Source organism: Mustela lutreola, chromosome 2 (assembly GCF_030435805.1).
Source record: "Mustela lutreola isolate mMusLut2 chromosome 2, mMusLut2.pri, whole genome shotgun sequence".
Lineage (NCBI taxonomy): Eukaryota > Metazoa > Chordata > Mammalia > Carnivora > Mustelidae > Mustela > Mustela lutreola.
The window spans coordinates 52,033,095-52,058,809 of NC_081291.1; the positions used below are offsets into that span (position 1 = coordinate 52,033,095).

Genomic DNA, 25,715 nt, shown 5'->3' on the forward strand with positions numbered 1-25,715 from the left:
GGACTGAAGCAGCTCAAATGCTCCATGAGCAGGAGGAAGCTGTGGGATGATGGGCAGGGTCCCCACAAAGCCTGGAGCCTCGTCAGCATCGGAAACCACAGGAAACCAGGTCAGTGCGTGGGGCCTGCTCCTTCGGCTCCAGGGCTCAGCTATGCGCTCTGGGGCTTCCTGAGCAGACTGTACTGATTAGAGGATCCTTGAAACTGGAGACCCCTTTGGCATGGAGCCCTTTGTCGAGAAGAGCTGGCTGGGGAGAGAAAGCTGGGCTATATAGTGTTGAGGGTCAGCTAGGTGGGGAGTAGTATGTATATGGGGGCATGTGAGGTTCACGTGCATCCTACAGTGACTGTTGTTCTGTTCAACTCTAAATGGTGCCTCAGTCACCTCTGTCTCCAGACCCTATTGCAGAATAGTGCTTAATAGTTGTTAATTCTCTAAGTGAGGGGATAAAGCACATCTCCAAGTCAGCTCCAAGTCCAAGAGCATTAGTGGGTGAGTCAAATCTGCAGGGTGTTGCAGGAGTAGGAGGGGTTAAGAAGTGGGGACAGCCCTCCATCCCCTTAACCCTGCGCTGGCCTCTTTCCTGTTATTTCTCTGCCAGAGCAGGAGCCCCTTGCCCTCCAGGGGAGCAGTAGGGTTTTCTGGGGGCGAGGGGGTGGCAGGGGGGTTGCAGCAACTGTCCTTCTGTCCCTCCGCTAGGAGAAGGAATGTGGTCTGGCTGGCTGGTTAGGATCTAGGATCGAGGAGGAGCTTTGGGGCAGGGCGGGGCAGGGGCTGGCAGGGGCGAAGACTCTGGCTCCCTGCACTCCCTGGGGCTGCACAGCAAGGGCCTGCTGCCCACCTTCAGACTGTGCAGCCATGGTCTGGGTGCTCTGACCCCACGGAAGCCCATGGGGAGCCCCAGATTGGCAGCTCCACTCCTGCTTCTCCTCCTGCTGTTCATTGGGCTCTCTGCCTCCGCCAGGATTGGCTGCCCCTACCTGCCCCGCTGGAGCACGCACTGTCTGCTGGCCTCCCACATGGTAAGGTAATGCTGCGGCTGCCCAGTAGGGACTTCTCCCTGCCACAGGCTGGTAAAGTTCCCCACTTTTCTGCCTGTCCTCTCATGTCTCCCAAGTCCCTAGGCCTTGCTTGCAGCCCCAGTGTGTCCTCTATATGTCTTGCAGGGGTAGCCAAGGTTCTGGAGTGCTGAGGACCTGGGCAGGATTGAGCTGGGAAGACAAGAGCCAGAATGGATGGGCTATTGGGATATGGGCCTTGGAATTAGGTGATTTGAGTCAAAGACCCCAGGGAGAATGCTCCCCTGGCCCACCATAGGAATCCCTACTAATAATTCTTCTCTTCTTTCTTGCCCCTGCTGGGCACTTGTCTTCAGGAAGACACTCCCACTGGTGAGTCTCATTCCCTGCCCTGCTTCTCTTCTGTGTCCCTTTTGTTCCAGATCCCTAGGGAGCTTTCCATTCAAATTTTTGTCTCCCAACTTGGGAAGTTAGTGTATCAAGGAGAAAACACAGGATTTAGAATCAAGGCAAGCCTGGATTTGCATTGCAATTCCACCACATACTTCACATGTGGCCACAGGCAGTGCCTTTAGCCCCTCTGACTCCCTGTTTCTGAGGGGCAGTTTCTAAGGGCTAGAGAAGGGTGGTAGAAATGATTGTAGGATGAAAGCCGCTGCCCCTGAGCTGTGGGAGGATTAAAGGAGAGACGCAGGATAACCTCTAGGCACTCACCTTAACTATTCCCTCCCTCCTGTCAGTGCCAAAACAACGATCTTTCATATCTAATAGTATCTGGTTTATGGATCATTTTCCCACACGTTATCTCACCTGATCTTGACAACAGTCCTACTTTATGAACGAGGAAGCTGAGGCTTAGAGAGAAGTCCATAAATTGCCCAAAGCTGCACATCTCAGCCTCCAGTCCACCTTGTCTGAGGCAGGAGGGGCTGCTCGGGACCCTACCGTGTGATTAACTTTTTATCTTTACCAGGAAGTTCTGCCCATATTCCTGGCCATACCCAGCTGGCCCTTGCTGTGTCCCCAAGGCCTGAGTGTGCTCAGCTCTGGCTCTGCCGCGATTTGTGCCTGCATCTGGTGTCCGATCCTCCAGGTATGAGAGAGAGCCCTTTGGGCTGTTCTCAGTGGAGATGTGAATTAGGGTGTTTGGGGGTGCCCAGGCTGAGGAAGGTGGGACTAATCATGTCTCTCCTATTGTCAACCTCCATAGAGATAGGTCATCCTAAAATAGCATGCCACAGCTGATGCTTAAGGCTCAGTTGTATCATTTTGTGAAGGTGTTTCTCCTTTCCACGGGTACCAATGCTTGAGATTAAATTGTTCTAGTTCTGCGAGTTTACTAGTACTACCTTCTATTTGCAAAGTAAGATCTTTCTTATTCTCTGTATTTTCATTGGCTAGTTCAGTGCCCAGCACTTACTAAATGCCCAAACACTACTTAAGAATTCAGTTTCTAATTTTTCACTGTTTTAAATAATGCTACAATGGATATTTTTGCATATATATATATATATATATATATACATATATATGTATGTATGACTTTTTATCTACTTAAGAAATTAATCCTTTTTGACTATTTCATAACTTTCAGGACTAAAAAAGCTTGATACAATTACCCTCCATGATTTGAAATGACTTACTATCTAAAATCAGGCCACATTTCCAGGCAGCAGAGGGGCAGTGAAGGGTTGGATAGTAAATATGTCCTTTCCTGCACAGGCCTCCAGGGGGGCTGGTTCCACCTCCTGGTGCAGAAATACAAAAAGTCATGTAAGTTCCAGTTCTGTAGGAGACACAAGATGCCAGCATCTGCTCAGGTACTCCCCCTGCCTTTTCCAGCTCTGCCCTACTCCCCACAGCGCTTTTGTTCCTAGCCTTTGTTCCTCTCCTTTGTACTCTAGTCACGTGGTGAACGAAAGATAGAAAGCCTGGTGATGAAGTGGACTGTTTTGTCCATTACACACTTAGGGAAACCAAGGCTTAAAGATTGAATGACTTGCCTGTGGGGCCCCAGGTTCCAGAAGCAGCAACAAAAGCCTGATTCCTGGCCCAAGGCCAACCATGTTCTCTGCCTACAGAGGAAGCTGCTGAGTGGCTGTTGCCTGTCTGGGAAGGGTCATCACATCGCTGTCCCCTCCCCAGACATCTCTCACAAGGGGTTGCGCACTAAAAGAGCCCAACCTTCAGATCCGAAGGCATTGGAAGTTCTCCCCAGACCCAGCTCACAAAGGCATGAAGGTAAGCGTGGGGTGTGACCAGAGATGGGTGCAGCCAAGTATTGGTGCATGTGCCCAAGCCAAGAGACAAGGGGTCCCCCTTCTCCCCAGGGCCTGAGTTCTCCTTTGATTTGCTGCCTGAGGCACGGACTATTCAAGTGACCATTCCTCCAGGACCTGAGGTCAGCGTGCGTCTTTGTCACCAGTGGGTACTAGAATGTGAGGAGCTGAGCAGTCCCTTCGACACGCAGGTATGGAATATTGTCTCCCTTCAAAAAGCCAGATCACATAGTTCTGGAGCAAAAAAGATCGCCCCATTGTATACATGGGGAGACTGAGGCCCGGAGAGGGATAGTCATTGTCTAGGACCTCCCTACAAGTCTGAAGTACCAAGCATTTAAGCCTTCTTTGGATTAGACAGAAAGTGCAGGGGTCCCTGTCAGCTGGGCGGAGAGGAAGGCAAAGGACAAATAGAGACTTGGAGCAACCATGAATGCCCAGCAGAGAAATGAATACAGCATATACCCCCAGCAAGAAGACTCTCAGCGAGATTCAGGTTGCATTAAGAAGGCTTTTCAGTTCCCTCCAAGAAGTGGTTACATCTTTCTTGGTACCCTTCCATCTCCCTCCTTTTGCTGCTGCCCCTCAGAGAATGAGATGTTCCCCATTTCCTCAGGCCGGGCCTCATATCCTCCTTCAACCTCCAGTTGCTGTCGATGCCCTGATGTGCGGTTGGTACCATTTATGGGACTGAAGCTGTACCTCTGAGGGCCTCAGCTCTCTTCATTTCTCAAATGAAGATCACTGTGATGCTAGTGTTCAGTTCATTGAGTTAATGCTTCTAGCACCTAGCACCCTCCCTGGCATACAGCAGAGGCTCCAAAAATGTTTAATCCTCTCCTTATTTCCTCCCTGTTCCCACCTCATATATTGAGACACCTAGATCAAATAGACTATAGAGCAGGGACAACCCACCACCCCAAAAGGAAATTTCGCAGTGGAAGAAGTAAGTCTCAGATAAGAGGAAAAACAGGGTGTGTTGGCCAAGGTTTCCACTTTTTACTGCCCTTGTCCAGGGTGCCTAAACTCTTTCTCAGGCATTTTTTCTCTCCTTTTGCTGCTTTGTCAACAGAAAATTGTGTCTGGAGGCCACACTGTAGACCTGCCTTATGAATTCTTTCTGCCCTGTCTGTGCATAGAGGTGAGCAGAGGAAAGGTCTGGGTTGTCCCCGGCTCCACTTATAGGCCTCCCAGAGGCACAGTTGGTCAAGTGTATCTTTAGTGAGCCAGGTCTTAAAAAGACTGAGTGTTGACGAGATGCTTGGGAAGATGGTTGCCAGCTTGACTGTGAGCCACGTGCTGGGCCAGAGACGGAAGCGTCCTGCCGAACAGGAGGTATTTTGGGGGGCGGAGGGGTGATTCCCACCTCAGTCCAACTAAACCCAGCTTTTCTAGGTTCAGACTGGCCTTAGCGCACAGTAACGGAACACACAGTTACCTTTACTGTGTGTTCTGAGCAATCATGACGAGGGCATGTGGGGCCACTGGCAGGTTCCATATGGCTTCAAAAGTCTTGTCATCATGAACCTGCCCTGGCAGTTCTCTGCTCCTTACAAAGCCGAGGTGCCTAGCATTAAGACTTCTTTGGACTAGACAGAAAATGCAGGGGACCTTGTCGACCAGGAGGAGGCAAAAGGGGAGGTACAGAAGGACACGTGGGGCAGGGAGCAGCTGCTGGGGTGGACAATCCCTATTTGGGTGGTCCAGAGGGAGGGGTCTGTGCAGGGCATTCTTTGGGAAGTCAGGAAAGTTAAAAGTGGAGGAATGTGAACTTCCCCTTTTTCTGGGGGGAACATAGGTTCTCCTCTCCAGGGAGAAGAGGACTCAGCTTCCCCGGGTGTGACCTTGCTCCTAGACTCTGGTCATACCCCACCGACCCTTGCCCATACCCTTCACTGATTCCTCTCCTCCATGCCCCGCCCCAGCTCGGGCAGCTGGCATCAGGGCAAGGTCAAGCCAGGAGTTCCATGTCTGAGTGATAGAGGAGAAGCCGTTCCTATGACCCTTCCTGACTGTTCGATTTTCCCCCCAGGTATCCTACCTGCAAGAGGACACCGTGAGGCGCAAAAAATGTCCCTTCCAGAACTGGCCTGAAGCCTGTGAGTGCTGCATATGTGCATTCATAGCCCTCAGTGTCTTACACACACACACACACCACACACATACACACACACACAATTCACACCTATGTTGTGGAGGAAGACCCCAGAAGGCATGCAGGCACTTTCCCTGGAGTTGGTAGCGGGAAAGGGTTAGTGTATCTACCATTCACCTCCCAACAAATCAGAGTATTAAACATGGTGCTAGGCACTGTGAGAGGTTCAGAAGCGGGAGACCCAAGAGGTAGTGTCCTAAGAGGATGGGCCTGAAGTCCTGAGGTCCCATCTCACTTTTTATTCTCTGAACCTTAATTTCTTCATCAGCAAAGTAGTGATACTTGCCCAGCCTTCCTTTCCAACTGTGGATGAGACTTACATTCAATATTATATGTGAAAGTGGCTGGTGATGTCTGAAATGCTGTATGCATGTTGTCATCCCCAAATCAAAGAGACAGGACCCTGAAACACAGCAAATGGATAGTGCAAAGCAGCCCAAAGTCCAGGGCACCTTTAGAACGGTGGGCTAGGCTATAGGCCATAAACTCAGGAAAGGGAGAAGCCCATGAAGTCTGTCAGATCATAGGGTCTCTTACAGGAGGGGACACCTGAGCTGGGCTGAGAAAAGGGACAGTATTTCAAAAGGAGAGTAGCGAGGGGAACATCCCTGGTTCTGAGAGGAACCTAAGCAAAGATCTGCAGATTTTTAGTTTGGGGAGCAGCAGAGAACTGGTCAGAATGGAGGCACAGGCAGGAGATGAGACAGCGAAGTGGAAATGGTCATAAAAGGTCTGGAGAAGGCATGCTTATTTATAGGATCACCTAGACACGCCAGCAAATGTGCTGGGTATCTTCATAAAGTCATCCCCCGGTGCCCCCAGGGATGGGGATACAAAGCGAGGCTGAGGCCAAAGCAGGGCCCAGGCCTCAGCGGGCCTCATTCTCTGCCCCTGCCTGCCGCATGCCCAGATGGCTCAGACTTCTGGAAGTCAGTGCACTTTACCGACTACAGCCAGCACAGTCAGATGATCATGGCCCTGACCCTCCGCTGCCCACTGAAGCTGGAGGCCTCCCTCTGCCAGAAGTGGGGCTGGAATACCCTCTGTGAAGACCTCCCCAATGCCACGGCTCGAGAGTCAGAGGGGGTGAGCCCGCCACCCCCCGCCCCTGGACTTGAGCAGGCAGGGCTGGGGCCCAGAGCCCTGCTCCCTGACTAACTCTCTTCTCCTACCACAGTGGTATGTCTTGGAGGGAATAGACCTGCATCCCCAGCTTTGCTTCAAGGTACAAGCGTGGGGGACAGTGGATGGGGAGGGGTATGGATGGTCCCTGGAGCTTGCTGACTTACCATTCTTGGATTTCTCAGTTCTCATTTGGAAATAGCAGCCATGTTGAATGCCCCCACCAGACGGGTGAGCTGATAAGTGACCCTGGCTGGGACGCCCTTCCACCACTGAACCCTTACCCAACTGGGACCAAACCAGGCTCAAGCCCTGTTCTGACTTCTCTGACAACCACAACCCAAATCCTATCGCCTCCTGCAAACAGAATGTCTCCCATGATACCCTTTCCCACCCTGGTAGCCCCATCCTGGAATGTGAGCATGGATACCCAGGGCCAGCAGCTGGTCCTTCACATCTCCTCCAGGATACACGCCACCTTCAGTGCTGCCTGGAGCCACCCAAGCTTGGGGCAGGACAGCTTGGTGCCCCCTGTGTACAGCATCAGCCAGGTATGGCCCAGCCAGGGCTCCAACCCTCTCCCCCCCACCTCCACCGTCTTGTTGCTCAGAGCACAGCAAGTGGAGGCAGACAAATCTCTAACTTACATCATCTGGCTATTTATTTACTTGACCAGTCTTTGTTCAGCTGGTTCTTCAGTCAGTGGAGGGTTCATGGAGCAGTTTCTAATCCTTTTAGTTTCTGAGCTTACCCCAGATAAAGTGGCAAGAGACCAGCGTTCCCACATCCAGCTGTCCTCTGACCACTCGGTCTGCTGCCACATTTTATACCAAGGCCCTCTCTCGGACCCAGCTGTTCTCTACCCCTGTTTGTCTCCACAAGGCACTTGGCAGACGTTCCCTATCTTAGGAGGCAGAGCCCCTAGAAGCTGAGGAACTCTTCACAGAATACTGTGAACTACTGACAGATTTAACTTTATTATGTGAACTAGGAACAGTCTGACAAGAAGACTCTCTTCTGTGTATCTGATATAAAAACCACAATCATATATGTCCATCAAACCATAGCACCAATCTGACTAAGCATGAGTAGCTCCTTCCAATTCTTAAACACTCACTTGTAGCTTGCTTATTTGTCTTGCATTCTATGAGGGCTCGCAAGCATAGAGGTGGTAACAAATGTTTAAAATTTGGGGCACCTGGGTGGCTCAGTCGTTGGGTGTCTGCCTTCGGCTCAGGTCATATTACCAGGGTCCTGGGATCGAGCCCCACATCAGGCTCCCTGCTCAGCGGGAATCCTGCTTCTCCCTCTCCCACCCCTCTGCTTGTGTTCCCTCTCTCTCTGTCAAATAATTAATAAAATCTTAAAAGAAAAAAAAAAAAAGATAGCTGGGAGCTTCCTGGAGGAACATTACACTTTAAAAGAAAATGTTTAAAATTTAATACCAAGCCATGCTTAAGATTTAAGACCAAGTCCCATGGGATAACCTAAAATTGATAGCTAAATCCATGGACTCATTTGTTTCTGTGAGCTGGGGAAACACCACCTTCATTGAGTTCAGCCATGATTTGAGCATCACTGTGTCAGCGGGTGCTGACAGCTGGCTGAAGAATGGGGTCTGGGACAGGGGTGGTATGGGCGTTGGAGATAGAGGGAGTTCCAGAAGGATGGAGATGCTGGTCAATTCCCTAACCAACACCCAGAACATAGGGTGGAGCTGTATTCTGCCTATATACAGATGGCAATCAATTCTGTCCAATTTAGCATGCATTTCTTGAATCCCTACTCTGTGCCTACCCTGTACTGGGCCCTGGGAGATACAAGAAAAGTATATAACACAGTGTCTTCTCCTAAGGAGTCCACAGTGTAATAATAACTACTACTACTGAAGGAATTCACCTGGCACCATGTACTGTAGGGGGTGTTAACATGCATATTTCCATGGGATGCTCTCAATAACCCAGTAAAAGAAAGATTATTAGTCCTCGTGTACAAATGAAGAAACTGAGAGTCAGGAAGGGAGGTAACCTATCCCTATGCAAAGATCATACAGCTAGGAACCACAAAGGCACTAGTTAAGCCTGGTTTTAGCTGTGGTCACTTCACAACTTGGGTTCTTTCCAGTGGACAAGCCATCCCTTCGGATGTGTGAGACAGAGAAGAGAGGCAGGTTATATAGTTAGGTTCCTTGGTTTATGAGCTTCTGGAGGACAGAGACAACATCTGTGTCTTCTTTCCTCAGAGCTTGACACAAAGTAGACACCCAGAGCACGTTTGTTGATGAGTGCCTGATTGCCTGATTAATGTGTATCTGTGCAACAGTTCCGCTCTGGGAATAATCAGTGGGATGCTTGAGAATGAAGCAGGAGGAAGACTTCTTTTTTTTTTTTTTTTTTTTTTTTTTAAGATTTCTAAAATTTGTCAGAGAGAGAGAGAAAGAGAGCACAAGCAGGGGGAGCAGCGGACAGAGAGAGAAACAGACTCCCCTCTGAGCAAGGAGCCTGATGCGGGACTCGATCCTAGGACTTTGGGATCATGACCTGAGGGAAAGGCAGACGCTTAACCAAATAAGCCACCCAGGCATCCCAGGAGACTTTTTTTTTGTCAGTAGTGGCCTTAATCCTGGGTAGGATATCTGTGGGGTGGGGGTGGGGGGTAGAAAGGAAGAAGAGTGTGGGCAAAGACTCAGACTGGACAGAGCCAGATTTGACACTATGGAGACATTCTGCTCTTTGTTCCCACAGATTCAGGGCTCAAACCCAGTGACACTAGAGCTCATCATTCCCTTCCTGAAGCCAGGGAGCTGTGTCCTGGTAAGGAGTCCTGCCCTCACTCTGTACATACTCCCCTAGCATCTACTCTACAGGGAGCTCATGGGGCAAATGCAGTCTGCAAAAATGTTTGGTTTGGGCAGCCTGGTATTTGAAATTGGAATGAGTTGCTACCATTTAAATACTGGAGAAGTCATATTTTAAAAAGCTGATTTCTGCCTTCTCCTGGGAAGAATCATTCAGGCATGGTGACAGTGGGCTTGAGCTCCATGGCACCTGATTATTTCATTCAGGGCCTCTGCCCTCCTGGTCCTCCTGGATGCTCTGGCCAGCTTCAAGTTTATTTTTTGGGTTGCCACTCTTGACCTATTGCCTGCCCAACCACAGTTGGAGCAAACACAAACCCTGTGCTGCAGAAATTCCCTATACCCTTCTCTTGCCCTATTCAGCTTCCCCTGGGAGAAGGGGCTACCCTGGCTCACAGGGGTGGGGTGCTCTCTGCCCTCAGGTGTGGAGGTCAGATGTTCAGTTTTCCTGGAAGCACCTCTTGTGTCCAGATGGTGAGTTCTTGGGAGAGAAGGGGTGGGGTTGGGAGAAGGTTGGGCACTGAGGAGCCTGGCTTGGCCTCACTCTGCTTTACTCAGTCTCTCATAGACACCTGGGGCTCTTGATACTGGCACTGCTGGCGCTCACCACCCTATTGGGCATTGTTCTGGTCTTCATCCGCCGCCGGCGTCCACTGTCAGGTAAGCTCACTCTGGGGTAACCTGAGGATTCAGATTACCATCTGCACAGAGCCTAAGCTAGTTGCCCCCCACCCTTCGCTTGCCTAGGCTCCCTTCCAGAAGAGCCATGGCCCTCTTGGTGCGCGGAGTTCTCTGCTACCCAAAGTGGTGAGCCTCAGGCCCCCTAGTGGTCAGGAATGGTTAAGGCAGAGCAAAGGTCCCTCTGTGCAGATGGTTCACTGTTAGTGGTCTCTGGGAAGAGACCGGTGGGGCGGAAATCCAGCCTGCGCTGCACCTGCCAAACCTGGCGCCCTAGACCTGACCCCTTCCCGGGTGTTTTTATCTAATTAGCCCAATGACACCCTATAGGCTAAAGTTGCCTTAAGTACTTACCCCCAGTGCAGATAAGGAACCAGGTGGGGCACTCGATGAGTTAGCCCCAAGGCAGGGAAAAGGAGAGTCAGGGTGTAATAGGGGAGGGGAAGTTGCTGGGCTCTCCGTTAGTGGCCCACCCTTTCACCTGCTACTCCCTCCCGCCCCCTCCGCAGGCCCTGGCCGAGCGCGGCCGGTGTTGCTCCTGCACGTGGCCGACTCGGAGGCGCAGCGGCGCCTGGTGGGAGCGCTGGCTGAACTGCTGCGTGCATCGCTGGGCGGCGGGCGCGACGTGATCGTGGACCTGTGGGAGGGGACGCGCGTGGCGCGCGTGGGCCCGCTGCCGTGGCTGTGGGCTGCACGGGCGCGCGTCGCGCAGGAGCGGGGCACCGTGCTGCTTCTGTGGAGCAGTGCCGGCCCCAGTCCAGCCCAAGGCCGGGATCCCCACTCCGCACCCCTGCGCGCCCTGCTCCGCGCCGCCCCGCGCCCGCTGCTGCTGCTTGCTTACTTCAGTCGCCTCTGTGCCAAGGGTGACATTCCCCCACCCCTGCGCGACCTGCCACGCTACCGCCTCCTGCGCGACCTGCCACGCCTACTGCGGGCTCTAGACGCGCAGACTTCCACCGAAGCCGCCAGCGGAGGCCTCCTCGGGAATCGGCGGTGCCTGCGGGGTCGCCTGGAGCTGTGCCACCGGCTGGAACTCGAGGCCGCCAAATTTTGCCCACCGAGGCTGAGCAGAGACAGGCATAGGGGTACTGGCTGGAACCCCTGAATGAGCCTTCAACCCTAGAACCCTTGGGGTGCTTCCTCAGGACTACTGGCCAAAAATTCTTACTGCTTTGTTTGCTGGCCTGGGAGTAGGACACCTCCCTCTCTGTCCCAGCCCCTTCCTTAAGCGTCTGGCTTCTTCCTCGTGTTTACCCTTTAGGAACCAGCAGGGAGAGTCGCTGTTTAATGAGGGCTCCAGTACCCCAGTTCTGTTGGGGGTGGGGAACTCCTCACACTTCTTTTCTTCAAAATTGCAGAAAGAGCAGTCTGCACATGCTCCAGTCCAGGCTGGAGAGGTGTGGGACAGAGGTAGAGGAGGCAGGAGCCATGCCAATTCTGAGCAAGGGGTAACTCTTTTGCGGGGTGGGGGGAGTGGAGAAAAACCCTTTCTGAGGCAGGGATACTGCTTTCCCAGAAGGGAGCCCTGTCCAGAGGATGGAGGGAGGAAGGGAGGGCGCCTGACCCAGGGAAAGAGGTTTTGGCCTTGGGTGTCCAGGGCAAAGATGGGACAGTAGAAACCAAGATCAAAAGAAGATTAATAAAGGCAAACATAATGGATAAGCTAAGAGACATGGTGTGCTTCTCTAGGGTGCCCAGGATACTGAGTTGGAGGAGGGGTCAACACAGCCCTGCCTGGGGGTTGTTATGCATCATTTGTGGGCCCAGATCTTCCATGTCCATACCCACAACCATATCCTTCACATTCTCACAAGCAAAGCCTCTGAAAGCCAAAAGAGGACCTGGAAATCTTTTTTTGTTTGTTTTAATTTTATTAATTTTATTTGTTTGACAGAGAGAGACACACACGCACACACACAGTGAGAGAGGGAACGCAAGCAGGGGAAGTGGGAGAGGGAGAAGCAGGCTTCCCACTGAGCAGGGAGCCTGATGTGGGGCCTGATTCCAGGACCCTGGATCACGACCTGAGCTGAAGCCAGATGCTTAATGACTGAGCCACCCAAGTGCCCCAGGACCTGGAAATCTTAATCCTTACTGTGAACAGGTTCAGAAAGCTCCATCTATCATGCAACATGGCAACAGCACAAATGGGGCCCCTGTCTTCCTGCCTCTGAGTCCTGAGTTCCTTCCCACCCTTGAGCAGAGGCCAGGAAGGGGTGAAAAGCCCACTTTCTGATGCCCTTTGTCCCTCCCTTTAGAGCTCCTGCCCCACAAAGGGTCACTGAGTCTCAAGGCAGATGTGTGAAGGGACAAGGGGTGCCCTGTATGAGGGGACGTAAGGGGCAGCAAAATCCCAGATTCACATGGGAAGTGGAGATGCCCGTGTATTGCCCAGGCCCTCTTTCTTAGGGACTCCCAGGGTGAGTAACGCTCCCTTACTCAGCGGTGATGCCACCACCCTCTTCAGGGGCCCCTCCCAGCCAGGTGTCAGCAGAGAAGGAGGAGGACGAGAGAGGGAGAAGAGAGGAGGCAACCACCCCAGTCCAAGGCTGCTGGCTCCCAGGCCTGGTGTTGGTGGGAGGGACAGGGCGGGGCGGGAACAGTCAGCAGCCTGCCGGGAGCCAAACCGAAAGGAAAGCACTCCCGGCTGGCCTGGGACAGGATTCAGGGCTCCCAGGAGAGGGAGTGCTCAAGACAGCACTTGGGACCCCAGGCTGAAGAGGGATTCTGGCGCCTAGTGCCCACAAGCTTGGGGCTGATTAGGAACGGAGGTACGGTGTCTGCCCCCCCCTTGGGGGGGCAGGATAGGGCCTTGGGCCTTGGTGCCTCCTGGTACATGGAAGATGCCTGTGCCTTGGTTCCTGTTGTCCTTGGCACTGGGCCGAAGCCCCATGGTCCTCTCTTTAGAGAAGCTTATGGGGCCTCAGGACACTGCCCGCTGCTCTCCGGTAAGTCTGGGGTAATGGGAGGGTTGGGGGCAAGCTCAGGATTCGGTCTGCCGCCTATCGGAGGCCCTGGCCTGGCTCCTGTCACTGTCACCAGAACTGCCCTGGCTGGTTTGTCTGGTGCTGATGGGATAAGAGAAGAACGGGGAGGGGGCAAGAGCTGGGTTTGTCTTCTCCTGGGAGGGGCTTGAATGGGGAGCCCCAGAAGGTTGGCCAGGGTTATCAGGCAGGGGAAAAATGGCTAGGTTCGGTGGCATAAACTCTGATTCATCTTTCCCTCCTTTCTAGGGCCTTTCCTGCCATCTCTGGGGTGAGTAGCCCTACTTTTAGAAAGAAAAGAACTGCTCAGGTTGGCAGAAGGGAGGGGAGATGTTCCAATTCCCTGCCCTGACCACCCACCCCTAGCCCAGGAAGAACCCAAAGCTTCTTGGCCCTCTGGGGGTGTCAGGTGCAACTAAACTCTGGATTATGAACAGCTTTAGCTCCCCCTGACCCTTGATGCACAGATGGTGACGTGCTCTGCCTGCCCGGGAGCATTGTGTCCGCCCCGGGCCCTGTGCTGGTGCCCACACGCCTGCAGACAGAGCTGGTGCTGAGGTGCCACCAGGAGACTGACTGTGACCTCTGTGTGCGTGTCGCCATCCATCTGGCTGTGCATGGTGAGCATTTCATCCCCTAGCTGTATGTGCACATGTCAGCATGTCTGGGATGGGCACAAGGCTTGGGGAGTCCGCCAAGCAGTCCTGTGCATCCTTAGTGTTCACCTGGAGAACACCGGCCAAAGGACCTCCGGGTCAGCCTGGTCTCCCTGTCTCCGTCACCCCAACCCCGGCCCCAGGCCTGGCCCCTGCTTCTCAGCCTTCAGGAGGGAAGCCAAGCCCAAAGCCAGCCCAGAGCCTGGGCCTGACCTAGGCCTTGTTCTTGGGTGATTCCAGGGCACTGGGAAGAACCTAAAGATGAGGACAGGTCTGGAAGAGCCGCTGATCTGGAGCTCGAGGAGCCTAGGAACGGTGAGGGGAACCTGGCTGGCCCAACCGCCCCTAGCCAGGGCCTGGCCGGAGGCCCTGGAGCCTGACCAGTGCCCCACCCCATTGCTCACAGCCTTTCTCCAGGCCCAGGTGGTGCTCTCCTTCCAGGCCTACCCTACCGCCCGCTGTGTCCTGCTGGAGGTGCAAGTGCCTGCTGCCCTCGTGCAGCCTGGTCAGTCTGTGGTATGCAAAATCCTAATCCTAGCAGTAGCCATCTTCTCAATATAGCGTCTCTGAAGTGCTCTTGTGTGTGTGTTATCTCTGTGCGCTGACTCTGGCAGGGCTGTGCACAAGACCTTCCAGTCCTTTATGCCTCTGTGTTCCTGTCTGTAAAATGGGACTAAGAATAGTCCTACCTCATGTGGCTGTTGTGAGAAAAAGATGAGTTAGTATGTGTAAAACACCTCGTGTAATGCCCAGCAGTGAAGGATCTCAAGAGAGTTAATTCTCTTTCTTTCTTTCTTTCTTTTTAAGATTTTATTTATTTATTTGACAGGCAGAGATCACAAGTAGGCAGAGAGGCAGGCAGATAGAGAGGTGGAAGCAGGCTCCCTGCTGAGCAGAGAGCCCGATGTGGGGTTCGATCCCAGGACCCTGAGACCATGACCTGAGCTGAAGGCAGAGGCTTTAACCCACTGAGCCACCCAGGTGCCCCTAATTCTCCCTTTCTTCTGTAATTCTCAGAAGTACACATGAACTAGGCATTATTATTACCCTCATTTTCCAGAGAGAAACTGAGATTGGAGAGGGGAAGTCTGTGCTCTGGATCTACTTCTCTGGACTTTCTATACCATGTCTGCCCTGTGTGTAGACCATGGTGCAGGGAGTTGGGGCTTCTCCCCACTTCAGGATGCCACATGTGTTTGGAAGATGTAGCTCCACTTGGGCCAAATCACTGAAACCCTTTGACTCCCCCTCCTGCCTGCAGCTCCCAGCCAATATCCTCTTGCCTGGAAAATTGTAGAATGGGAGAGAATCTGCTGGCCTACCTCAGTGGGCAGTTGTGAGGACCACTGAGGCACTGGGTGTGGGAAGGGGTATCTCACATTTGTGTTGGCGTATCTGATCACTTTAGCTTTGGCCATGGGATGGGGGACAGCAGGAGTGGGAGCAGGGACTCAAATAGCTAGAGCCCTTATCCCTGCCCTGCTGACACCCTTACTGAGAGTGTGTGCTTTAGAACTGGGGGCCTTTAAAGGAAACACTAATGGGAGAATTTCGGGCCCTACAGTATAGAGTCATTGGTTGGGGGAGGAGGCAAGTGGAGTGGTCCCCAGAGGAGCTCAGAGCCCTTGGCCTGTATTCCGAGCCCTATACTACCAGCCTTGCACCACCCCTCTCCTCACAGGGCTCTGTAGTATTTGACTGCTTCGAGGCTGCTCTGGGGGCTGAGGTGCGACTCTGGTCCTACACTCAGCCCAGGTACCAGAAGGAACTCAATCTCACACAGCAGTTGCCTGGTAAGCGGCTCCAGAGCCTCAGGGGCCCCAAGTCCTGTCCCCTGGTCTCTTTCCCCTCTGGCTACTACCATTCTGCTTTCACTCCCTTCCTAGTCCCATCCACTCACAGGCAGGGGGCTGAGCTCCCATCTTCCCTAGCATCTATCCCTCTTGTCTCCTCTCCCCAGGTGATATAGCTTCCCAGTGCCTGAGAAGGGTGCTTTGGGCACTGGATAGATGGGATGGTATTTAAGGGACAAGGAGCCCTTCCCAGTGCTCCCCATGGGTTGGATTGCCCCCCTTTTTTCTTTGGCCCCCAGCCCCACTGGAGGCTTTTCTGTGATCTCTCCCCAGACTGCAAGGGGCTTGAAGTCCAGGACAGCATCCAGAGCTGCTGGGGTACGGGCTATGGCCAGCAGGGCTGGAAGGAGGGAGGGGCAGGGTCTGGAGTATGAGGGATGCTTGGAGGTGGCTTCAGGTCTAGGTTTGCCACAATCCAGATGCTCGTAGCTCATTCATTCATCACACATGAACTGCAGTAGCTCCTACTCTGTGCCAGGCATTGGGAATATGAAGGTGAATCTCTCACTCTTTATAACAAATTTATTTATTAGTACCAAGGACATCTAGAGGCCCAAAGCATTGTCAAGATATTGGTACACCCCACTACCACCATATACCAAAATACAAACAATATTAATCCATAAAATAAGGGCTAGGAAGGTCAAGGTTCTGATGATTTTTCCCAGGCAATGTTTGAATTTTATTTTCACTTTGTTTATTTTTTCATATTGTACTTTTTTTTTTACTGTGGTATAACACACATATAGAAAAGTGTGTAAAGTGCACTAATTTTAAGGTCCAGTTCAGTTAATTTTTACATATGTATACACTTGCATAACTGTCACCCAGATCAAGATATAAGCAGTGATATTTTTGAACCCTTAAATTTTTTCTTTTTTCTTTTTTAAAAATATTTTATTTATTTGTCGGAGAGAGAAAGAACTCAAGCAGAGGGAACAGCAGGCAGAGGGAGAAGTAGGCTGAGCAGGAAGCCTGACCTGGGACTCGATCCCAGGACCCTAGGATCATGACCTCAGCCCAAGGCAGATCCCCAACCAACTGAGCCACCCAAATGCCCTGAACTCTTCAATTTTTTAAATTTTATTTCCTTTTCGGTTCCTTAAGTTTGGGCCTGCCTCTTTGGTAATTCATTAGAGACTACTCAGCACCGGAGCTTTGAGGACACAGATACACATCATGCATTTCATGTCTTCATTCATTCAGTAGACACTGTTCCACTTTTTCAGCAGATATTTATTGAGTAACTACTCTGCCCAAGAAATAGTCCTAGGCACTTGAGATTAGTCAACAAACAACTGACAAAAATCCTTGCCTTACAGAGTTAATATTCTAGATGGGAGTCAGGGTCAGCATAGGGGTGATGGAGGACACAATAAACACATGGAGATGTGAACTATGCAATAAAATGTGATTAGTGCTATGAAAAAAATTGGGGGAAGGGGAAGGAGGAGAAGGGATTTGGGAGTTTGCAGAAGTCAGGGATGGCTTCACTCTGGTGAGCAAACACCTGAAGGAGCCCTGTGGGTATCTGAGGGAAAAGTGTTCCATATGCAGAAGGAACAGCCAGTGCAAAGGGCCTGAGGCAGGAGTGTGTCTGGTGTGTTTAAGTATTAGCAAAGAGGGCAGTGTGTCCGCAACAATTAAGGGCAAGAGTGCTAAGAAACGAGGATAAAGTGGATAAGGTCTTGCAAGCCATCATAAGGACTCTGCCTTTTACTCTGAGAGTAACCAGGGAGGGGTTATCAGAAGGTTCTGAGCAGAGGAAGATGGTTTATCTTACAGTGGTTATAGGATCCTCCTGGCTGCAGAGGGAGAAGAGCTGGGTCAGGATACTGGGCTGGCTGCTAGGGACAAAGTCTGGTCAGCGATGAGGACACAGGCTCTGCCGTCCAGGGGCCTTCCAGTCTCAGGGATATGAAGGAAACTAAAGGATCAGTCGGAGGGCTATGGCCAGGGGTGGGTATGCAGAAGAGATGAAGGAAGTCTCTCTCTCTTCACCTTGCCCACAGCCCTGCCCTGGCTCAGTGTGTCTGCCGATGGCGATGATGTGCACCTGGTGCTGGACGTCTCTGAGGAGCAGCACTTTGGCCTCTCCCTGTACTGGAACCAGGTCCAGGGCCCTACAAAACCTTGGTGGCATAGCAACCTGGTGAGGCCTCCCCTTCCCCAAGTCCATTTCCACTCTAGGCTGATGCCCAGGCTAAGGATGCAAGCGCATTATCAAAGGAGACCCTTGAGGAGAATATAGCGACCCATGCCCCAAGCAAGGAACATTGGTGGGGTCACTGCTGCCTGCCTGATTTCCTCAGCTTTGGCTTCCAGTCTTCCTCCTCCTCATATTCTCCAACTTCTCGTCTTCTGCTTGTCCACAGACTGGGCCACGGAACATTACCTTGAACCACACAGACCTGTTTCCCTGCCTTTGTATTCAGGTAAGAGAAAAGTCTAGCTAGCTGCCAGGGCAAGGGGATTGAGGAATTGAGAAGGGGGGTGGCCCTTACCTTTGTTGTCTTGCCATCCACTGTATTCCTCTTTGGGGTGGGAACTATTGCTCCCTAAAGTGACTAGCCCTTTCCTGACATTTGCTGTCCTGTCTTCTGCCTGTTGCAGGCTCTGAATGCTTTTCCTGATCCTCTGTCCACAGGACTCCTTCTCATTCTTCATAGTCCCATTCAAATGTCAACTCCTCCTTGAAACCTTTCCCTACTCTTCCAATTGCCTCTTTGTACTCCTCTGGAAAGTAGAGTATATGCTGTGAACTCAGACAGTTTGAATACTGACTCTTGCCATTTGCTAGCTATGTGACCTTGTACAAGTCATTTCACCTCTCTGAGCCTGTTTTTTATCTGTAAAATGGGCATAACAATAACAGCCTCATAGAACAGTTAAAAAAGGAAGTATCCAAGCTTCTATATGTTGGTTCTTTCCTCTTTTTTTTAAGATTTTATTTATTTATTTGGTGGGCAGAAATCACAAGTAGGCAGAGAGGCAAGCAGATAGAGAGGAGGGAGCAGTTTCTCCTATGAGCAGAGAGCCAGATGTGGGGTTTGATCCCAGGACCCTGAGATCATGACCTGAGCCAAAGGCAGAGGCTTTAACCCACTGAGCCACCCAGGAACCCCTTCTTTTTTTAAGATTTTATTTTTAAGTAATCTCTACAACCAATGTGGGGCTCAAAGTTAACAACCTTGAGGTCAAGAGTCACATGTTCTACCAACTGAGCCAGCTAGACACCCATCTTTCCTCTTCTGATTGCACATTTAAATGGTGATCAGGTCCCATCAATTTTATCTCTGACGTCAATGCCTGTTATTTCCACTGCCTGAAATACCCTCATTTATTTTCTATATAGCCATATCCTTCCAGCTCTGGTATTACCTCTTTCCCAAAGCTTTTCCTCAACTGTCTGGCCTCTCCTGCCTTCCAAACTTCTTACACTTCTGTCTTTTCTTGTTCATTTATCACTTCCTTTCTTATTTGGGCACCTGTCTCCTTTTTTCTTGCACACAACAGATGCTCAATAAATGAGTCACCAGTTTATTAATTTATACACATGTTTTATCTTTACTAAAACTGTGACTTTGTAATTTCCTGAAGGCAAGGAAGTAATACCTAATTCAAATTTAGTAACTCCCCCAGAGCCTTGTGCAATGCCTGGCATGTAATGGGTGCTAATTAAGTCTGTTAAAGGAATGAATGAATGAATGAATGAATGAAACTCTACTAGCTAGCACTGTGATAGACACATAACAGATGTTCATGAAATGTTTGCCGTGATATAAACATCTTTACTGTCAAGCACAATGCCTGCCACATAGTAGGTGGTCTTAATTAAAAGTTTGCTGAATACTATTTTTGGGGCACCTGGGTGGCTCAGTGGGTTAAAGCCTCTGCCCTCAGCTCAGGTCATGATCCCAGGATCCTCGGATCAAGCCCCACATCAGGCTCTCTGCTCGGCAGGGAGCCTGCTTCCTCCTCTCTCTCTGCCTGCCTCTCTGCCTACTTGTGATCTCTGTCTGTCAAATGAATAAATAAAATCTTTTAAAAAAAAGTTTGCTGAATAAATTAATATACTATCTCTACTGCTTACCATAGGGCTAAGCACAGAATAGATGTGTTTTAAAAGCTTTTTGAAAGAAATGGGGTGCCTGGCGGGTTCAGTTCATAGAGCATGTGACTCTTGATCTCAGGGTCATGAGTTTGAGCCCAACACTGCGTAGAGTTTACTTAAAACAATATACATAGGGGCGCCTGGATGGCTCAGTGGGTTGAAGCCTCTGCCTTCGGCTCGGGTCATGATCCTGGGGTCCTGGAATCGAGCCCCACATCGGGCTCAGCGCTCAGTGGGGAGCCTGCTTCCCTTCCTCTCTCTCTGCCTGCTTGTGATCTCTGTCAAATAAATAAATAAAATCCTTTTTAAAATCTTAAAAAATATATACATATATTTGTTATATATAGTATATATTACATATTTTATATATTATATGTTTAGAAATATATTATAGAATATAAACATGTGGATATTTATCTATATATTCATATATTTATATTATATATTATGTAAATATATAATAGAATATATTTATATTATATATAATATATAATTATATAATATAATGATCATATATGATATTTAATATATAAATATATACTGTCTATATTATATAAGACAATATATAATATTATATATTGTTATATAATATAAAATATATGTGTAATATACTATATATTATGCATACTATATATAATATATATGACACAGGACAGATAAATTTATATATATTAATGTATGTTAACACTTAGCACAGTACCTGGCATATAGTAGGTTCACACACAGTGATTGGATTTCATTATCAACGTCTGTAGTGCCAACCATGGTGCTAAGATACAGAGTAGGTCTTCATTAAAAATCTGTTGAATGAAGGTGTTGCCAGATACTGGTATAGGGTCTGCTGGAAGAATCAATGCATGCAATGCTAGGGCTTTACAAAGAGCAAAAAGACTGGGCAAGTGTTGATGAAATATTAGTCGAATGAATGCATCCCAGTGCTTGGCAGAGGGCCTGGCACATACTTTTAGAGGGCAGCTGGGTTGAATGGACTAATAGAACCCTGTTTCTTTTCCAGGTGTGGCCTCTAGAGCCCGACTCTGTCAGGACGAGCCTCTGCCCCTTTAAGGAGGGTGAGAAGACCAGGGCTGGGGCCAGGGTGGGAAGGGTGCAGGTGGACGCATGCTGGGTGCCCAGTGACGCAGCCCTCTTCTTGCAGACCCCCGGGCACACCGGAACCTCTGGCGTGCAGCCCGGCTGCGGCTACTGTCCCCCCAGGGCTGGCAGCTAAATGCACCCTGCTTGCTGCTTGCTGAGGCCACTCTGTGTTGGCAGGCACCAGGCGGGGGTCCCTGCCTGTCGCTGGTCCCACCGCTGTCCCGAGAAAATGTCACTGTAAATGTAAGTGAAGCCGTGGGAGGCTCCTGGGATCAAGAAATGACAGGGAGCTTGGGGGGCCTATTTCCTGACCTCACCCATTACCCTTTTCCCACAGAAGACACTTGAGTTGCCATTGCTGAATGCCCACCCCAACCTCTGTGTTCAGGTAAGAAGGGCACAAGAGCTCTGGACTAGGGGAGGACCCCAAGTGGATCCTACCAGATAATTCACTGTCTTCTGGACCCACTTTATCCCTTGGGTCATGGAAGCAAGGTTGTTTTGGGCTACCTCTGGGAGTTGTACTATTTATTTAGCAGTACTATGGGACTCTGAGCAAGTCACTTCACCACTCTGAACATCAGTCTCCTAATCTGTTTAATGGGGATGATAATAACTACTTCATAGTAGTGAATAAAACCAATCAATGTTCCCACCCTATAGATTTTATTTTCTAATGGAGAAAGAGAGGGATGCAGGGGTGGCTTAGTTGGTTGAGCGTCTGCCTTCAGCTCAGGTCATGATCCCAGGGTTCTGGGATGAGTCCTGCATCAGGCTCCTTGCTCAGCGGGGAGCCTGCTTCTCCCTCTGCCTCCTGCTCCCCCTGCTTGTGCTTGCTCTCTCTCTGACAAATAAATAAAATCTTAAAAAAAAAATAATGGAGGAAGACACAGACTGAATGAATTAATACAGTATACAAGTGGGGTGGTCAGATGAGGCCTCTTGGTGAAGGTGGTTAGATGAGAAGGGAACATAGAAAGTGCTTTCTCAGACATGAAAAGAACTAATTTAGGGTCATAAGGCTCTTTAGCACAGATGCCCTCGCAAGGCTGTGGCTGAGAAAAATAAAGTATCTCTTAATCATCTAGCCTTGAATCCTGATATGCTTAATATTAGGTCCAGGATGCAGATCCCCTACTCCAACCAAACAGACCTCCCCTTACTGTCCTTCTCTTCAGTTCTTTGCAGCCTTGCCTCTTGCTTTTCCTTGTGGCCCTAACCTTGGCTCCTTCTAAGCAGGTGAGCAGCTGGGAGAAGCTGCAGCTACAGGAGTGCTTGTGGGCTGGTGAGTGGAGCCTAGGAAAGGCTGGGGCAGGGCCATTGCAATAGAGGTGAACCCTGCAAGTGCCACCTCATGGGGGTGAAGATCAGGCATGGGAAGGGGTGGGGGCAAGTGGCAGCCTCCAGCATGCTTGGGTCTTGCTCAGAGTGGGCTCTCACCCCTTTCAGATTCCCTCGGGGCCCTCAAGGATGATATGCTGCTGCTAGAGACACGTGGCCCCCAGGACAACAGATCACTCTGTGCCTTGGAACCCAGTGGCTGCACCCCACTACTCAGCCAGGCCTCCACGGTGAGGACAAGGGGGTCCTCCTCCATGTACCTTTCCAGTTCCATCTCAAGCCTGGCCTCAGATTTTCACTGCATTCAATTTCCCCTCCTTTGTGCTAGACCCTGCAGTGCTCTCTGGGAATGTGGGGGTTACTCAGACCTAGGCCCTGTTCTTAGTGACCTCTTAGAAGTCTCCAACCACTCCCCTTCCCTTCCCCAACTATTCTGCAAGCTGAAGCTTGGTGGTCTCCTAAGTATGATGCCCCTAGGTGACAACCTCCCTTTGGTTTGGCAGAGGGCAGCTCGCCTGGGAGAGCAGTTACTACAGGACCTGCAGTCAGGCCAGTGTCTGCAGGTGAGTGGCTGGCAGGAGGGCCCTGCCCCAGTGCCCAAGGCCAATAGGTCTAAAACTCTGTATTTAACTTCTGCCATCTCTTCCTGTGCCTAGCAGAGGGTATCAGGGAAACTCTCACTCCTCCTAGACAGGGGCCTCTTCATTGTACCTCTAGTACCCACTCACCATCTATTTCTGCTTATTTTGTGTCCAGCCCTGGGGAAGCCAAGAATTGAAGAAGCATAGCTGCTGTTCCCAAGTTGCTCACTGCTGGCTAGAAAACAGTACACAGATAACCAAATTTATATGCACTAAGCACTGGGTTCCAGGGAGAGCATCAAGAAAGGGTGATTTCACATGGGCCAGTTCCGGCATGGAGTAGGCAAAGCATGAACAAAGGCAGAACAGCTTGCGGCCTACTGTGTGTGTGTGTGTGTGTGTGTGTGTGTGTGTGTGTGTGTGTGAAGTATGCATGCATAGCTGAGGCTGGGAATTTGGAGATCAGGCTGGCCAGAACTTGGTGGGTGTTCTGGGCTGTGGCCTTGGCTTTGTTTGTGTCTTACAGCTCTGGGAAGATGACCTGAGAGCACTATGGGCCTGCCCCATGGATAAGTGTGAGTATTAAAAATCTGCCCTTCCCCTCCACCAAGGGCTGGAATCTAGACATTTTTAGGGAGCTCATGCAATGGCCTTTCCTTCCCTGGCTCAGATCAGACAGACATTCCTCCCTTCATTCAAAAACCAAAAAGAGAGCTTACAGGGATCACCAAAAAGACACAATCCCTGCCTCTTCCACAGCCATAGAAGGCTAGAAAGACCTTAGCTAAATAATTGCTTTCATTTAGTAAATGTGAGCTATTGAAGCATTCACTTATAAAGTGCATATATTGGGAAACTGACTTAGGTGGGGTGGGGCCAGGAAAAGGTTCTGGCTGTTCTGAAGGCTGAGCTAGTTAAAGGGGGGAGAGATGCTTTTTTGAGGAACTCCAAGGTAGCCAGTGTGGCTGGAGGGTCTTGGAAGGCAGGCCTCTATCACAAGGATGCAAGGGTCATCTAGGGCCTTGATGGAAGGAATTAGATTTTTTTTTTTTTTAAAGAGTGGGTAGGGGCAGAGAGAGCATCTTAAGCAGACTCCACACCTTGATCTCACAACCCTGACATCATGACCTGAGCCAAAACCAAGAGTAATAAAACCCTTAACCAACTGCGTCACCCAGGTGCCCCCTAGGAAACTGGATTTTATGTTAAGAGCAATGGGAGCCTCCTGAAAGGCTAAAATCAAATTTGTATTTTATTTTATTTTTTTTAAGATTTTGTATTTATTTATCAGAGAGAGAGGGAGAAAGCAAGCACAGGCAGACAGAATGCCAGGCAGAGGCAGAGGGAGAAGCAGGCTCCCTGCTGAGCAAGGAGCCCCATGTGGGACTCGATCCCAGGATGCTGGGATCATGACTTGAGCCGAAGGCAGCTGCTTAACCAACTGAGCCACCCAGGTGTCCCTCAAATTTGTATTTTAAAAAGATCTCTGGGACTGCCATGTAGTGAAGGACTTGGAAGCAAAAAAGAGGTTTAGGGACACCAGTTAGAAGGCTTTTGGAGTCATCAAGAGAGTGAGGTCAAGGGCCCAGCAACCCTATGCTTAGGAGACATTATTAGCTGACATTTGAGCACTTGCTAGGCCCAGTGTAAGTGCTTTGTGTGTATTAATATTTGTAATCTTCAAACAACCCTAGTAAGTAGGTACTTGTTGTGAACCCAGTTTTACAAAAGTGAAAACTGAGGCAAAAGATTAAGTGACTTATCTGAGGTCACTCAAGTAGATGGATCTATGTCCATATGTTGACTCTGACACTATATGCGGTGGATTTGCGTTAGATCTTTCCATTCCCCTGAGCCAGTTCAGTCACCACACGGCAGCCCCAGAGATCTTTTAAACGAGTTTTTCTCCTACGTGAAGTAGGGTGAAAGTGTTAGGTATCTAACTAGCCTGTCCTCTCCCCTGGGTCTCCTAGACGTTCACCAGCGCTGGGCCCTGGTGTGGCTGGCCTGCCTACTCTTGGCCTCTGCACTTTTCCTTCTCTTCCTTGTCAAAAAGAACCAAGTGAAAGGTGAGCACTTCCTGACCCCCCACTCCCCAAGGGCAGGGCTGGGAGTTCCCCCTCGAGAGGGTGGCGGCTGAGCTCATGGGCTGCCTCCGCCCCTCTCCCCTAACAGGGTGGCTGAGGCTCTTGAAGGAGGACCTCCGCGCGGGGGGTGAGTGTGAGCAAGTGCCGGGCGGGGGGCCGCCCTCAGGGGGCCGGGCCTCGGGCCTTCTCACGTCTTCCTTTCCCCTCTATTCTCTCCCGCAGCTGTCGCCAGGGGCCGCGCGACTCTGCTCGTCTACTCAGCGGAGGACTCCGGTTTCGAGCGCCTAGTGGGCGCCCTGGCCTCAGCGCTGTGTCAGCTGCCCCTGCGGGTGGCCGTGGACCTCTGGAGCCGTCGTGAACTGAGCGCGCAGGGCCCCCTGGCCTGGTTCCACGCGCAGCGGCGTCAGACCCTTCAGGAAGGGGGCGTGGTGGTCCTGCTCTTCTCGCCGGGGGCCGTGGCGCTATGCCACGAGTGGCTGCAGGACGGGGCGTCAGCGTCCGCCCCGCACGGCCCGCACGACGCCTTTGCCGCCTCGCTCAGCTGCGTGCTGCCTGACTTCCTGCAGGGCCGGGCGCCCGGCCGCTACGTGGGGGCCTACTTCGAAGGACTGCTCCACTCGGAGGCCGTGCCCGCCCTTTTCCGCAGCGTACCCGTCTTCTCCCTGCCCTCCCAGTTGCCCGACTTCCTGAGGACCCTGCAGGGGCCTGGCACCCTCCGTCCCGGGCGGCTCGGGGAGAGGGCGAAGCGAGTGTCCCGGGCCCTGCAGCCCGCCCTGGACCAGCTGCTTCAGCCTCCCGGGGATCCTGGGGATCCCGAGGACGGCACGCGGGTTGGCACGTGAGGCACGGGCGACGGCTCAAATAAAGGCAGATGCTATTTTTCTACCGGTGACT

General features: G+C 51.0%; 2 protein-coding genes across 31 annotated transcripts; both read left to right on the forward strand.

Annotated features, from left to right (window-relative positions):
* The first annotated feature begins 6 nt into the window (after positions 1-6).
* On the forward strand, positions 7-12,562 carry IL17RE (interleukin 17 receptor E). 21 transcript variants are annotated; one of them, XR_009350792.1, is made up of 19 exons: positions 9-109; positions 965-1,022; positions 1,167-1,267; positions 1,376-1,391; positions 1,997-2,112; positions 2,742-2,839; positions 3,077-3,260; positions 3,350-3,489; positions 4,371-4,439; positions 5,331-5,397; positions 6,364-6,539; positions 6,631-6,678; positions 6,761-7,126; positions 9,320-9,388; positions 9,855-9,906; positions 9,991-10,092; positions 10,180-10,239; positions 10,620-11,558; positions 12,119-12,562. XR_009350792.1 is itself a non-coding variant. In XM_059161676.1 (19 exons), exons 1-19 carry the CDS (start codon positions 25-27, stop codon positions 11,213-11,215), a joined length of 2,232 nt encoding a protein of 743 aa, XP_059017659.1. In that variant the 5' UTR covers positions 10-24; the 3' UTR covers positions 11,216-11,772. The 21 variants fall into 21 exon arrangements, 19 of the variants coding, with proteins under 19 accessions (XP_059017660.1, XP_059017667.1, XP_059017650.1 ...); XM_059161676.1 differs by lacking the exon at positions 12,119-12,562 and having other exon boundaries at positions 10-109; positions 6,761-6,806; positions 6,978-7,126; positions 10,620-11,772; XM_059161667.1 differs by lacking the exon at positions 12,119-12,562 and having other exon boundaries at positions 10,620-11,772.
* Positions 12,563-12,739: 177 nt separating this feature from the next.
* On the forward strand, positions 12,740-25,706 carry IL17RC (interleukin 17 receptor C). 10 transcript variants are annotated; one of them, XM_059161689.1, is made up of 19 exons: positions 12,740-13,058; positions 13,344-13,365; positions 13,562-13,714; positions 13,991-14,065; positions 14,157-14,266; positions 15,432-15,543; positions 15,877-15,921; positions 17,616-17,716; positions 17,979-18,038; positions 20,733-20,787; positions 20,874-21,055; positions 21,150-21,200; positions 22,052-22,097; positions 22,262-22,383; positions 22,657-22,716; positions 23,261-23,309; positions 24,708-24,803; positions 24,910-24,948; positions 25,044-25,706. In XM_059161689.1, the coding sequence occupies exons 1-19, from the start codon at positions 12,954-12,956 to the stop codon at positions 25,661-25,663; spliced, it is 2,103 nt and encodes a 700-aa protein (XP_059017672.1). In that variant the 5' UTR covers positions 12,740-12,953; the 3' UTR covers positions 25,664-25,706. The 10 variants fall into 10 exon arrangements, with proteins under 10 accessions (XP_059017672.1, XP_059017671.1, XP_059017674.1 ...); XM_059161687.1 differs by having other exon boundaries at positions 12,741-13,058; positions 17,616-17,755; XM_059161688.1 differs by lacking the exon at positions 24,910-24,948 and having other exon boundaries at positions 17,616-17,755.
* Positions 25,707-25,715: the final 9 nt, after the last annotated feature.